A 14,374-nucleotide genomic window follows, 5' to 3' on the forward strand; every position below is an offset into this window, starting at 1 on the left:
ATCTTACAGAGTTCATACATGAACACAACTACAGATCCAATCCAACTCTAATAAAACTTTTGATTGATGATTATTCATTTGCATGTTTTATGATTAACATGTGTTACCTCATCTGAGCACTCGCCGTTTAACTGGTTGCAATTTTGCAGCTAGTTTATAGGAGATATAAATAATCGAATGGATAGACTATTGATCTGCTGTATGCCTTAATTCTAACACTTGTGTACCACACTAGGCTAACGTTAGCTATTTAATTTCAAAATATGCAATGGGACAAAGTAAGATAGCTACACAATAGGTTGCTGTTGTAAAATAGGCTTTGTGCCGAAATATTAGCCTATATTATGAAAAAAAAAAAACAATCTGTTGAAAATATAACCATGAATTACATTCTTCAGTTTCGAATTCCTTGTTTGGGCTGCACATTTAATGGGCACTGATTTGCCAGTTTTGCGAGTCTTTAGACATTATGTGCGTTACAATTTCAAATACTTATCGTCACTATTACAAAGCCACATGATGATATACGAATTCCATGCCCATTTAAAACGAATCTGGCGCATGTTAAATCGTGATACATAAATAAAACTACGCTATAAGGAAATATATGTTGCATTTTTCCTTTTTGCAAAATCGTTTGCCGTTACCATTAAAATGAACGGAAACTGCCCCAGTCACACGCTGAATCGGCCCGTAACTGCGCGCTCGGGTCAGATCTTTGCTCGGTGAGCTTTATAGCCTGATCTGACCGACCCCGTTCTGAGTTCGGCAGCTGATGTTATTTTCAAGGGTAGAAAGGATGCCAGGATGTCCCGTTTACATCATCGTGTAGCGGTACAAATTGAAACATAGAATAGTTTGTCTCTTTACTGGTTAATTATTTGTGCACCTGTGTGGAAGGAGGGGGGTGTGGGGGGGGGGGGGGGGGCTTTATAAAAAGAGCCCAATACGAGTGTGCAAGAGAATAAACTGCTGCGGGACGTCAACAACCCACAAGTACCCTCTCACAACCCACGCTGAGGTGCCGAATGGTGAATTTGTTGTTTGATTTCTTATTTGTTGTGCAACAGCGGAACCCGGATTCCTTGTTTGTTGTGCAACAGCGGAACCCGGCTGTTGTAACTAGTGTTGTGTAACTTGTTTGTTGCTCGCTGTATTGCTGAGGGGAAAACGGACAGAATCCCCCCCCCAGCTCGTATTTAGTACGTGCGTGTGCGTGCGGGGGAGCGGGATTTCAGCCACTAAGCGGCGGTATGGTAGAGACGGAGTATTGCCTGCCAATGGTAACGCCTGCACCTCATCTTTTTTTGCCCACTGATGTGATTGTATTGGTGGGGAAATTAAGTGAACATTATCATTGCGAAGGTGTAATATAATTGAGTATTGCATGATAAATTATTGTATACCTTCAAGTAACCCTGCTGTGTATGCACTATTGCATTTCAGTCTAGAGGCAATACCTGGTATGATGGTCCTGATGCTCCTCCCACTGCACGCCGCCCTATTCGGACAGAAATATCTAAATTGGAGTGTTAAGCCAGAGGGTTGAGAGCTCCAACTAGGTAAAACTGCTGCTGTAGTTAGTACAGGCATAATATTTGGACCTGGTACTGGCTTACATTATTGCAAGGGGGTTGTGGGCCTAGTTTTGGCCTGGATGCATTCATCTGCTCCCAATCACCCCCCACCTGAACTGCATGGTGTGTGGCATCAGCGCTGGTTATTTAAGATCACCTCCTCAGCATGGCCCAGTGCTTCATTGAGGCTGTTTGGGAGGGCGATGTGGACCCACTGCCAAAGGGTTTTTGACCGGAAACCGTCAGAGCAATGCATTGTGGACTAGGCTATCTGGGCCTGGGAGGCTCGCGTAGTCAGCCGCTGCCTGTCTGCCACATTTCCTTAGTGAGCAACTGCTCCTTGAGTGCGATAATGGATGTTGCTTTTTTTTGGCTGAGGTCGATGAGCACCTGCGATGCTTCTTCTTTCAGGGATGCCACCAGGCCGACACCCGCCTCCTGCCAGCTCCAGCCTGCTGCTTCTGCAGTGAACTGTGCCATTACATTACATTTATTTGGCAGACGCTTTTATCCAAAGCGACGTACAATGAGTGCATACCGGAGGTCATTGGAACAACTACAAAACGGGTCTGATAAGGTACAATACTAATTTTGTAACAGTTAGTCATAGCCATGAACACAATAAGTCCAGTTTACACAGTAAACATTACTCTGCGACCTAGCCTATGCTAAATCAAACTAGGAGGCATGACAAGCTACAACATCAAGATAGTGATACAAAGTACAATATAAGTGCTGGGTGGAGGTACGTATAACAAGAACGTGGCACAGGAGGTAGATGTGTCAAATTAGAGTGCTATAGAAACAAAGTAGTGAGATTTAAGTGATTAAAATTATCCCAGAGTGCTCTGCAGAGTGGTGATAATTAGTCCAGTTATAGTCTGAAGAGATGGGTCTTTAGACCACAGTGGAAAATGGGCAGTGACTGAGTGGTTCGTAGAGGAATGCAGAGTTTGTTCTACCACTGGGGAGCTAGGGTGGAGAAGCTCCATCATAGGGATGAGCGAGAACCATTCACCCGGATGGCGGGGTGCATGTCTCCCTGCTGCAGCTGAGCGGAGTGGTCTAGCTGGCCTGTAGGATTGAATCGTGTCCTGTATGTAGGCGGGGCTTATCCGGTTTGCTGCAGTGTAGGCAAGAGTCAGGACTTTGAACCTGATCCTGGCAGACACTGTGCCAGGTACGCCTGCCAGCTCCCTCTTCAAAACCGCAGTACTTTTGGGAAAAGCAGTGCACTTACCCAGGCTGGCAGAGCTAGTGGAGGGTTCCCCAGGTCTGCAGCATCATAACTAGTGGATAGGAGATCTCCTGACCCATTAGGCAAGGGTAAGGGACTCCTTGGAAGTCCCTATAGCTTGCAGCGGGATCCCAGCAGTCTGGGCTTCCTAGCAAGGGCTATGGGATGAGACAATGGGGTTTTCCCAATTCCGGGTGATGGGAGCAAAAGCTCCGCTAGCAAAGGTTAGTGGCTAGGCCCTGCACCCCACACCTGCTAACCCTGCCAGGGATTGTTTCCTGCTTAGTAGCACTGCAATTGCCACAGCATTTAGCACCCATTTTTGTCACGTTCTGCGCTGACTGAGAATGGCCGTCTCCCTGCACGCGACAGTCCTCCCCTGCTGCCCCTGAGTTTTATTGAGAGAGTGGTTGGCTAGCTGACCTGTTCTGTTGGTCCTGTAATGCAGCTGCCAGTCTCTTTGACTTTTGCAATGCTGTCTCCACCTGCTTCCTAATTACCAGAGCAACATCTAATGACAAAGTGTCAGGTTCCAGTAAAAGTCCCTCTCTTAATTGTGTGCAGTTAGTTAATTGATCTAAGATCAGCTCATCCCGTAGGGCTCCAAAATGACAATGGACCACCTTTTCCTGTAGTGCTACTAGATACAGTGTGATTGGCTCACCCGTCCAGTACGTGCGTTGCTGGCCATTGGCTATTACCAGAGCTGAAGTGCTCTGTGAGAGCTGCATGAGTACTTGCTGCTGGGTCATATCCCCACCTAGTGGTGTGCTTCAGTAAATTCATCATTTCTTCCTACAATTGAATAAAACTTACTCAGCTCATACCACAGCAGGCTGTTCATTGTGTGACCCAGCTAATCCACAAATTGTGCACGTAACTCACATAGTTACCTGTTCTTCACATAGTGATAGCGCTCTTTAAGTAGGCCTAATGTCACAAAAGCAAGTGGTGTTCTGAGATCCACCACACACAGTGGGCTCCAGAATTATTGGCACCCTTAATAAAAAGTAAGAAAAAAGGCTGCATATAATAAATGACACAGATAATAATCTATATGTTATGTTCAAACATATGGGAAAACTATATACTTTTATTTCAATACATTTACTCTCATGCTTCAATATTTTTTTATTAAGTAATCTGTTTTTTTCTGAAAACCAAAGGTGCCATAATTATTGGAACCCCTAACAATTATTGTAGGTAAAATCATACAAAATGAAATTGGCAAAACAATTTTACTTAATTTAGTTCATCTCACTCTAAAGGAACTATATTGTGTAATTCCATCACTTCCAGTTTCACTAGAGAATAAAAATGAGGTAACAAGCATACAAAATCCCTTTGTCATCCATCAGCATGGGAAAAGCTGAATAATTGTCAATTCGGAAGAGACCGGTGGTAATTTACTGTCACAAGTATGGTAATTTGGGTATTTGGGTCCATAAACGCAAACCCAAAGATATCATTAATTGAACTGAAAAGTTCTACATGGAGCAATGGTCAAAAATCCCTCCAAATGTGTTCTCTAACCTTATCACAAATTATAGGAAAAGACTCGTGGTTGTCATCTTTGCCAGGGCTGTTTTCACAAAGTATTAAACCAGGGGTGCCAATAATTGTGGAACCTGTTTTTTTGGGGAAATATTTTTTTTATTTAAAAAATTTAAGACTCTGGTTGATTCCAATGAATCATTAATCAAGCACACTAGTTTACACATGTTGGAAAATAAAGCTTATGTCAATAACTTTTATTTTTTAGTTCAGCATTTTTTTAAGCATTTTTGTGCATATTTATCAAGGGGGGGGCAATAATTCTGGAGCCCACTGCATACACAGACATCCATACATCCATTTCTGACCGCTTGGTCCAAGTCAGGGTCGCGGTAGCAAACAAAGCAGCCCAGGGGCCTCAGTTATAAAACGGACTTACGATCAGTTTTGATCTTAAGTATGACTTACGCAGAAAACCACATATAAGTAGTTATTTATAAAACCTTACTTTGACGGGGAAATGATCTTATCTCTATGCAAAGTCTAGACTTGACGCAAGTGATTTTCCTGCTGGTTATGTAGGGGTATTGCAGTTTGGGACGCACATGCGTCCAAGCCTGTGGTGAACTTTGCATTAGCTTTTTGCTGCCCCACCTCATTCACTGCAGTGGTGACACACTCCCAAGCTACCTGTTTGGCTTTGTTTGTTAACCCACTATTTAGTCCACTGAATAATACGTGTTGCCTGTCTTCAATCTCCTCTACCATCGCCATGATCTCGTCTTCCAAAAAGTTTGCTTTTCTCTTTTGGTTCATGGTTATTCCTGACTAAACCCTCATTTGTGCTAGCATTATATAAGGGGAAATCACTGATTGTAAGGCATGTTCAGGTGCCGTTTAAGTTAATTTGAGATTTATAGATCACAGGTGCGTAAGTTACAAATGGGCTTCTTAGAACCTGCGTAAGCAAGGTTTTTTATGCCCAGTATCTTTTATGAATCGAACGTAAGCACACCGTCAGAAATGATCTTAAGACTAAGTTCAAGTATAAATCTAAGAACATTTTTATAAATGAGGCCCCAGATGTCCCTCTCTCCAGCGAATTCCTCTGGGGGGATCTCAGGCCAGCCGGTGGGTATAATCTCTCCAGCGTGTCCTAGGTCTGCCCCTGGGTCTCCTCCCAGCTGGACATGCCCGGAACGCCTCCAAAGGGGCGAATGGATGAGCGAACCGAGTCAACTGACTTCTATGAACGTGGAAGAGCAGCGGGTGCGCTGTGAGCGCAAGGAGAGTCAGCTCCGCCACCCTGCGGAGAAACTCCATTTCGGGCGCTTGTATTCGCCATCTCACTCTTTCGGGACACTACCCATAGCTGGTGACCGTAGGTGAGAGTAGGGATGAAGATTGACTGGTAAATCGAGAGCTTTGCCTTTTGGCTCAGCCCCTTCACCATCACCGTCCGATACAATGCCCGCATTACTGCAGCTGCTGCACCTACACACAGTCAGACACGCCAAATTGCACACAAAAGCATACACGTCAACTTACTTAACTTACGCATACACGCACGCACACAGAGAGATGGACATACACACACAGACAAACAGTCACACAAACACACACGCATGCACATGCACACAGACAGACAGACATACACACACACACCGACAGACAGACACACACAGACAGTCACACAGACACTCACACACACACACACACACACACACTCAGTCACACACAGGCACACACACACACACACACACACAGAGTAATGGATTCGCAAACTGAGGTGTATGCGGCTGGGTCTGTTTGACAGGGTGGAGCGGAAGAGCAAGTTCCCCAGTATACCATTCACAGATCATACTCGCTGAGCGTCAGTTTGCTGCTCAGACCAGGAACAGGTGAGAGACACTCTTCTAATCTCTTGCTTATCTGTATGTCCACAGCTGTCTGTCTGTCTGTCCGTCCCTCTGTATTATCGGTTCTTTGTCTAGCTGAACTCCTGTCTGTCTGTCTGTCCGTTTGGCCGTCTCTTTCGGCTGTCAAATATTCTGTATCCGCAATCTGCCTGTGCGCGTAGGTTTCCGTGTGTAGGCCTTTGTTGGTGGCTTAAAGTAAGGTTCGTCTCTACCCACCATTGCTGAGTTTTCAAAGAAGGACAGAACGTATAAGCTAAAGCCATGCACACTACCAGTAATGCATATCGCTGATACAACCCACCTGTTTCACTGTGTAATGTACAGACTTGTTTGGGGTGTGGCATCCATGAATGGTTATCACTCTGTTTGAGTTTATTTTTTGCCCGTAAGTGATTCACCTTTTTCCCCTGTCAGCTCACAGTAAACCTCCATAGTGAATGTAATCTCTGTCAATCTCACTAGCAGTCAGTTTGATGATGTTAACATATTTACAAGTGCTGATGGCCCCTGTTCACTGCCGCACCATTAAGTCGTCGGTGCTGTATGTACGTTTCTACGCCGCTATACGTTTTAGGTTATAGACAGGATGTTGCGGGCTCTATTTTTCCAGTCGGGGCATTGCATGGGCGGCGAGCTGCCAAAGTGGAATTTTCATTGTGGATTCAGACGCGCCTGAGCCCGTCCGGTAGTTCGGCGTCTCGACGTGCACCGAAGTCGTGCTGTCGGGAGTGTGAACTGGAGATCGGGCGGCCCCGCTGCGATCTTTATGTCAGTGCAGTCTGTGATTCACGCCTCGCCCGCCTGCTCAGACCAGGTCTGCGGTGCAGGTAGCAGCACAGCGTATTCCAAGCTGCTAGTCGCGAGGCTTTCCCAACCGATGTGCGCATGATCATAACGTGTTCAACCGCCAATCAACCCGTGGTCCCAGGGTTACTGTATTCCATTCTTTTTCTTATACCCATCTGTAATGAGAAGAATGGCAATAAATGCAACTTGAACAATCTTTTCATTTTAATTGCGTGACTGTAGTTAAAATGAAAGGTACACACAAGCTAAATGTATTAACTGCATTTGTTATGTCCTCCCAAGAAAATTTATCATGGTGGTTGAGCTTGAGGTTCCAGATATTCTTACATGATGACTTTGCTCCTCCCGCACAAGAACGTCAGTTTTTTTTTTGGGAGAATCTTCTTCTGATGAGTATGCCTTTGTCTTCCCCTTGCAGTGGTAGACCACTGAAATTGGCAGTACACCAGGGAACGAAGTGCAAGGCTCTTAATGGGAATGAATGACTATGATGGAATCCAGCAGCAACACACACCTACTGATTAAATATATTCGGCCTAATTCAGCCCATTTTCCAGGTGCGCCGCACACCGTGAGCTGTGCGCTCCTCGCCTCTGGCCACGAAAATGATCAAATTCAGCAGCTGCTCCCAGTGCACTTCTCCTCTGTGCCCATGCACCCGCCTTGCACCATTTATTCCTCAAAATAGAACCCTACACGTGAAACACCTGGAAGTTTCAAATATAGTAAAAAAAAAAACAAAAAAAAAAGGCCATCCCCTTTATATAACTTTTTTTTTGTTGTTGCAGTTTTTGGGTGTTGTGGAATATAACACAGAAAGGTCTGGATATGATAGTGATTTAAAAGTTGATAAACCTTACCTTAGTATTCACCAAAACAGAATAAATGCTTTAAAAAACAAATTCACCCTCCCAGTGACTGCCCTTGTGTGAGGCAGAATCTAGAAGGAGACGTGCTCATGGTTTTGGTCCCGTTTGGCTCCCTCTGTTCTCTTCCAGCGCCCCTGTTTGAACGATGAAGGCCATGCTCCACGCTTTCAGTTTCTTCCTGATCTGTGTGTTGGCCTACTACGTCGCCGTGGTCATCCAGAGGGAAGAGAAGCAGTCCCCGGGGAAGCACAGCGAGAGCCCCCACAGGAGCCAGAAGGCCAGCGGCTCCGCCCCTGCGCCGGTGGAAGAGCCCCCGCTGCCACTCCGAGATGCGGAACGCCAGGCAGATGTGCCGGTTGGAGACCCCGCGGCGGAAGAAGAGAACCAGCAGCTGCCGTCGCTCCAAGGCGTGACGACGGCTCCAGACCACGACGCGGATGTGCCGGACGAAGTTCCCGGGGGTCAAGAAGAGGAGAACCAGCAGCCACACCCCCTGGCCCGAGGTTCTTTTTTTCTTTATTCCCTAAAAACATGCGTTCATGATGATAGCAGTGCGGCTAAGCATCTGACTGTGCTTAAACATCTGCCTGGACCTGTGAGTGTGTTAAAAGCCCGAGTTTAGTTGTTTTGTCTTGCATCCAGGGGCGCCGTATCGGGGGGGAGAGTTAGGAGGATTCCAAGAGCCTTGATCGACAGCGGTCCTCAAAGAATATCAGAACATAGGATTTTCTGGGTTGGTGGGGCCCAATGTGAGATCTTTTCATGGGGCCCAACATCCCTAGTGGTACCCCTGAGTACATGTATAGCATTCACATTCTCTTTTGCAGCAAGAATCAAAATGTGTTAATGTTTATAACCTCACATGCTAGTTGTAATATTGCAGCACAAAATTGGTTAATCAAGTAAGCATACATCAGTCTACACACATTCAACTGCTTAATCAGAAGACAGATATGCTAGATATTAATAATCAGATAATTCATCTGATTTCTTTAAAAAAAGAAAGTATTTTGGTATTGCACAATGTGAACTCTGACGTACGTTTTTTTCCCAGGCTGGGGTGCCGACATTGACTGGGTCGAGACGTATGAGGAAGGCCTCAAGGTGGCCAAAGCCAGGTGCTAAACATGCTAATGGGGGCGTAACTTTATCTGGGCCTTTCAATGCACTCACTTCATTGACTTCAGTATAAAGAAGAGATGCATGTTGCTGACTCAGCTGTCTCCACTCTGCAGCCAGAAACCTCTCATGGTCATTCACCACCTGGAAAATTGTCCCGTATGCAAAGGTAAGCGGGCCTTCTCGTGCCATTAATTTCACTACGCCACAGAGGGGTGCAGCACTTTTGAGTAACTTTGGGTGTACTGTCATGAGTAAGGTAAAGTAAGGTAAAACAATGTTGTATTTACAAGTGTTTAACATTGCTTATGACTATGCAATATCATTTTTTCCTTAAATGAGTAAAAATGTTGTTAAATATTTTGATATGCAATATTATTATAATATATTTATATTATATTTATAGCATATAAAGGTATTTTCTTGAAAAAGGTGTTGTTATACATGTTAAATGTGGATAATGATTCATATTATTACCAGACTTGAAAGCAGCGTTCTCCAGCCATGAGGAGATTCAGAGGATGGCGAAGGAGGACTTCATCATGTTTAACCTGGTGGTGAGTCTTCCTGCGCACGTGCACGACAGATGGACAGCCCTTTCCGCTGAGTGTGAGATGGCGGCCCACTTCCTGCTCCCCCTGCCTCCCCTGCCCCGCTCACCTGTCTCGCCCCCCCCCCCTTGTCCCCCTTCTCCATGTCTCACCAACAGCACGAGACCGAAGACCGCAATCTCGCCCCTGACGGCTACTATGTTCCCAGGATCCTTTTCATCGGTGAGATGCTTCGGCCATTAGTTATCCTATCAATCCTGAGCTCCTGACGAATGTAAATTACAATCTAAATGGCATAAATAGTCATAATAATTGTTAACAATCAATCAGTGTTCCTTGCACTGTGGTGTCTCTGGGAGTTCCTTTGAGGAATTAAATGTACTACATTGGAAATATGTTGACTCCAAGAAAAAATATAATAACATATTTCATAGCAGTACAATAAAATTGCAATGTCTAAAAGAAGCAATACTTTTTTGCAGTAATTTGCAAAATGTTTACATGTTCTGATACCATATCTATTCTGATACATTTTCAAATTTTTTCCATTTCTGTAAGTGTTGCAGTGCACTGAGACTGTTATTTTGAGGCCCCTGGGATGCTGGGTAAATTTGTTTTATATTTCTTCTCTCTAGACCCAGCAATGGTGATCAGAGCTGATATCGCTACAAAGAGCGAGAACTACAGATACAGCTACACACATAACGATATGCAGCTATGTAAGTACTGTTTAACATTCTGTAGTGTTGGACTCACAGTTTAAAGTGTAGGCTTATGATGCGGGGAGGTTAACCCTGGATCATATCACTGCAGAGCAACAGAGTCTTAAAAGACTGGCATGGCAGAAGACTACAGCCCTCCTGTATATATATATATATATATATACATATATATACACACTGTTTTTATTTCAGGTCTTGTGAATTTGCCACAGGCTCTGATTATGCAGCACTGCCACTAATGAGCAAACAATGGAGTATAGAAGTGTTTGAGAAATGAAGGTCAGGACAAAAGATGCCAGCTGTGTGTTTGAGTAGAATCACTTTTGTCCCATAAATGGCATTTAAAATTACAAGATGAAGAAATCTCTCTCTCTTAACCTAAAAAAAAAAGATTAATCGATCAAACTCTGCTGACTTTAGTTTTTCTACACATTTTCACGCCAACATTGGTTTGGGCTTACCCAGGACATTTGTTAAACAAGTTCATTACTAATAAAAAAAAAAAAAAAAAAAAAAGTCTTTAGAGAAGCCTCACTTCTCACAATGACTCTGAAGCTCGAGAGCAGAGGGATGTTTCAGGTGTGTCACACCTGCCAGGGTAAAGAGAGGTGGACAGACCAGTTGGACGGAATGCGTGTGTGCGTTTGTTTCTGTAGACACACGCCCTGTATTTCGTCTCCCTCCTGTCTGAAGAGCTCAGATTCTTCTCTGCGCAATTCTGTTACGTCAATTCTGATCGACACACGGGTGGCGCTCATGTGCCCAAATTTGTGTTTTTCTGTGCTCTTCGCTTCTGCAGTGATGGAAAACATGAAGAAAGCGAAGACACCTCCTGAACAATCTGAACTGTAGCCTCCCTCCCAGTGGCTCGCCACCATCAGCACCAGCTAGCAGAAGCCCAGGGAATCTTTCTGGCTTTGTCCGTAGATAATAAATGTATTTCAAAAGGTCCATGTTCAGTTTATTTGTCAAGTGGAGCTCCTGGTGTTTACAATCCATTTCTGAGACCAAAAGCAGTCTTTCATGGAACAACTCAGACATAATAGCATAAATGCCTATTAACAAGTTGAAGGAAATAATATTCATGATACATAACTATTATCCCTCTCTCAGAAAAAATGAAAATGGAGTAATTCTGAAAAGTAAGTCTTTAATATTTGCTGTTTTTTACAGAAATTATTCAGAAATAATGGATAAAAATGCTACACTTTTACCACATGGTGGCGCCGATGACCACAAACCTTAATTTAGGCCTTTTACCTGTAATTTCCTACCCACTTGCAGCATCTTCAAATGCAGTTTTTCTATAATAACGACAACGGATCTATGTATTCATGCGATGCAGTTCTGTGACATGGCAAATTTCTCTCAGTCACATAGGCAACCGATGATAAAACATTAACGTAATTTCAACTATCAAGACAAAAGCGACTTGTGAGCTCATAAAACTAACAGACTAAGAGCTATGCCATACAGCACACGAAGCACGTTAAATGTTAATATTAAACCGCATTTTGTTCAAACAGTAGGCTAATTATTTTTGGAAGTGAAAGCTGATACACCAAATAGACTGTGCAGTCAAAGAAATGGGTTACGTTCTCCCAGATAAATAAATAAATAAATAAATCGGCTCGCCATGGGTTAAAATTCGGTTGACGTGTTGTTAAACAGAACTTGAAAAGCACGGTGTCCAGCATTTCATAGGCGCACTCGTTCCAGGGAAGCCACAACTAAATAACGCAAGTATTCTTCTCAAAACTCGTAGTCAGTTGCCTTTATCAACAAGCGGAGACAGTGGACAGAGGAAGGAAAATGCGCGTCTGTTCTCAGTAACACTTCTTCCTAGAGAGTGGCGGAAAAGGACGTCTTCGAAAAGCATACAGCGCAGAAAATATAATCCTCGTTTGAACTGAAAGATAGATATTTGCCGTCCAAAGGCTAACCGCAGTAACTACATTTTGGTCGAAATTGAGTTATAACTAAAAATGAACTTCTTGATATCTGTTTTATCTTGTGACAAAGTTTCAGAGTTAAATTTTGCTTTGTTTTAGAGAAAAAACGGTATAAAAATTGCAGTAACTACAAAACCCGACTCAAAACCATGGCAGACCGCAGTAAGTGAAGTTACTGCGGTCTGCTTTGGGATTCTACCGGCCGATTTTGCGATCTACCCATCTAAGTTACCTCACGCGACTGCTTTGGGATTCTACCACCAGCCGATTTCACCCATCTAACCTCACACAACAAAGCTGTTTAAGATGGCACTATCCAGGGGAAAGAGGATAGTGGAACTGGTGTTGAAAAGAAAATACCCAGGTAGGCTAAGTAACGATGACATTAAGCGTTGAGAAACTAGCAATCACATTATAAAACACCTGTCAGCCTCGCTATATATGCTGACTGACAGGCAATGTTTAGTTAGCTAGCGTTATCTTACCTGCTCCCTGTAGCTGTAACATTATCATCTGTAACTTCACATCATCGCCGATGCCATGTCATGCACTTAAAGATTGTTTACAATCTAGCCTACGCATTGTAGGAATACGAGTGCGGAGAAAGAAGCGCATGTATCCGCAAATAATATAGATTAAAAATGTGCACAATTTCGTACTGCAAATGAAAATAAATGTAGGCTATAAGGCCTAGGCTACTCGCTAAAACTGCCTATTTGGGGAGAGCTGGCTATATATGATAGTATTGAGTAGCCTATTTTGTGGATTAATTGTATTGATACTCAAGGAAAATCAGGGAAGTTTCTGCCACTGCTTAGTGATTAAAACGGATTTTTCTAAATCGCATTTATCATTTAATCTCCCTAACACAATGCGAAGAAGCTGTCTGTCACTTTCCAATTGATTAGTCAGATCGTTTGCATGCTTGTTAATCACTGAAAATTAATTAAAACAGTTTGAGATCAATTAGTTTAAAGGAAAGTTTTGCGCTCCACCAAAACACGCCGCTGTTTAAAACATGTAATATAATGAACACATTGTACTGTGATTCAGTGTAGCCTTGTATTTATTCATTGTGTTAAATAGTAAAGACAAGGATAATGAAAATTATTAATGTGATTGTCATCAAGGCAACAACAGTGGTGGTGATGACAACGATGATGAAATTGAAGATGATGATGCAAAGTTTAATTGATAGGAAAATAATTATCTAGATAGGTGAATAAGTAAAAAAGTGAAATGAAATGATATTAAGACTAAACGTCTAAAATTCTCAATTTGTCCAGACTTAATTAAACATGCACAAATCCATAAGTAGAGTTGTTAAATAGCCTACTGTTAAATACAATTATAACAAAATCAGTGTCAAAATAGTTTTTGTTCACTGACAACACAATATAAAAGCTGAGAACATTGTAGTTACTGCACTTTGCTTTTGCATTGCTCTTAGAACCATTTAAGGCAATGCAAAGGCAAAGTGCAGTAACTACATTTTTGGGGTTAAAGGTCAAATCAGCCATCATGGTTTTTGGGCATAAAATTTACCTCATGAATACATGTACAATTAGTGCAATATCACTGATATACCTATAAAACATTTGGCTGGCCAGTTAAAATACTTTAAAGCCATTTTTCTCAGTTTTACCCTTTGCGTAGTTACTGCAGTTAGGCTTTGTAGGGCAATATAGCCTTATGTATTTTTCTGATTTTCCACTGACATATATTTCTTCCAAAAAAGTCTTCAAACACATTGTTGCTCATTTATTTCACTGTGGTTGTTCAATAAAGGTGATATCCCATGCATTGGAATTAATGAATTGCATTTTTCAAGATGTAGCATTATTTTCACATTTTGGACATAAGCCTATAGCCTTATGTATTTTTCTGATTTTCCACTGACATATATTTCTTCCAAAAAAGTCTTCAAACACATTGTTGCTCATTTATTTCACCGGGGTTGTTCAATAAAGATGATTTCCTATTGATCCAAATCAATTAATTGCATTTTTACTTTTTTTGCATTATTTTCACATTTTGGACATAAGCCTATAGCCTTATGTTTTTCTGATTTTCCACTGACACTGATTTTTCTCCAGAAAAGTCTTCAAACACATTGTTGCTCATTTA

At 42.7% G+C, this 14,374-nt stretch overlaps 1 protein-coding gene across 3 annotated transcripts; it reads left to right on the forward strand.

The window, feature by feature from the left end:
* Positions 1-963: 963 nt before the first annotated feature.
* On the forward strand, positions 964-11,244 carry LOC118213857 (anterior gradient protein 3-like). 3 transcript variants are annotated; one of them, XM_035393065.1, is made up of 10 exons: positions 967-1,031; positions 1,989-2,154; positions 6,125-6,209; positions 8,033-8,406; positions 8,958-9,021; positions 9,139-9,191; positions 9,503-9,579; positions 9,732-9,795; positions 10,209-10,292; positions 11,095-11,244. In XM_035393065.1, exons 4-10 carry the CDS (start codon positions 8,049-8,051, stop codon positions 11,145-11,147), a joined length of 753 nt encoding a protein of 250 aa, XP_035248956.1. In that variant the 5' UTR covers positions 967-1,031; positions 1,989-2,154; positions 6,125-6,209; positions 8,033-8,048; the 3' UTR covers positions 11,148-11,244. The 3 variants fall into 3 exon arrangements, with proteins under 3 accessions (XP_035248955.1, XP_035248956.1, XP_035248958.1); XM_035393064.1 differs by lacking the exon at positions 1,989-2,154 and having other exon boundaries at positions 964-1,031; XM_035393067.1 differs by lacking the exons at positions 967-1,031; positions 1,989-2,154 and having other exon boundaries at positions 6,032-6,209.
* The last annotated feature ends 3,130 nt before the right edge of the window (positions 11,245-14,374 follow it).

This window comes from Anguilla anguilla, chromosome 15 (assembly GCF_013347855.1).
Source record: "Anguilla anguilla isolate fAngAng1 chromosome 15, fAngAng1.pri, whole genome shotgun sequence".
Classification (NCBI taxonomy): Eukaryota; Metazoa; Chordata; class Actinopteri; order Anguilliformes; family Anguillidae; genus Anguilla; species Anguilla anguilla.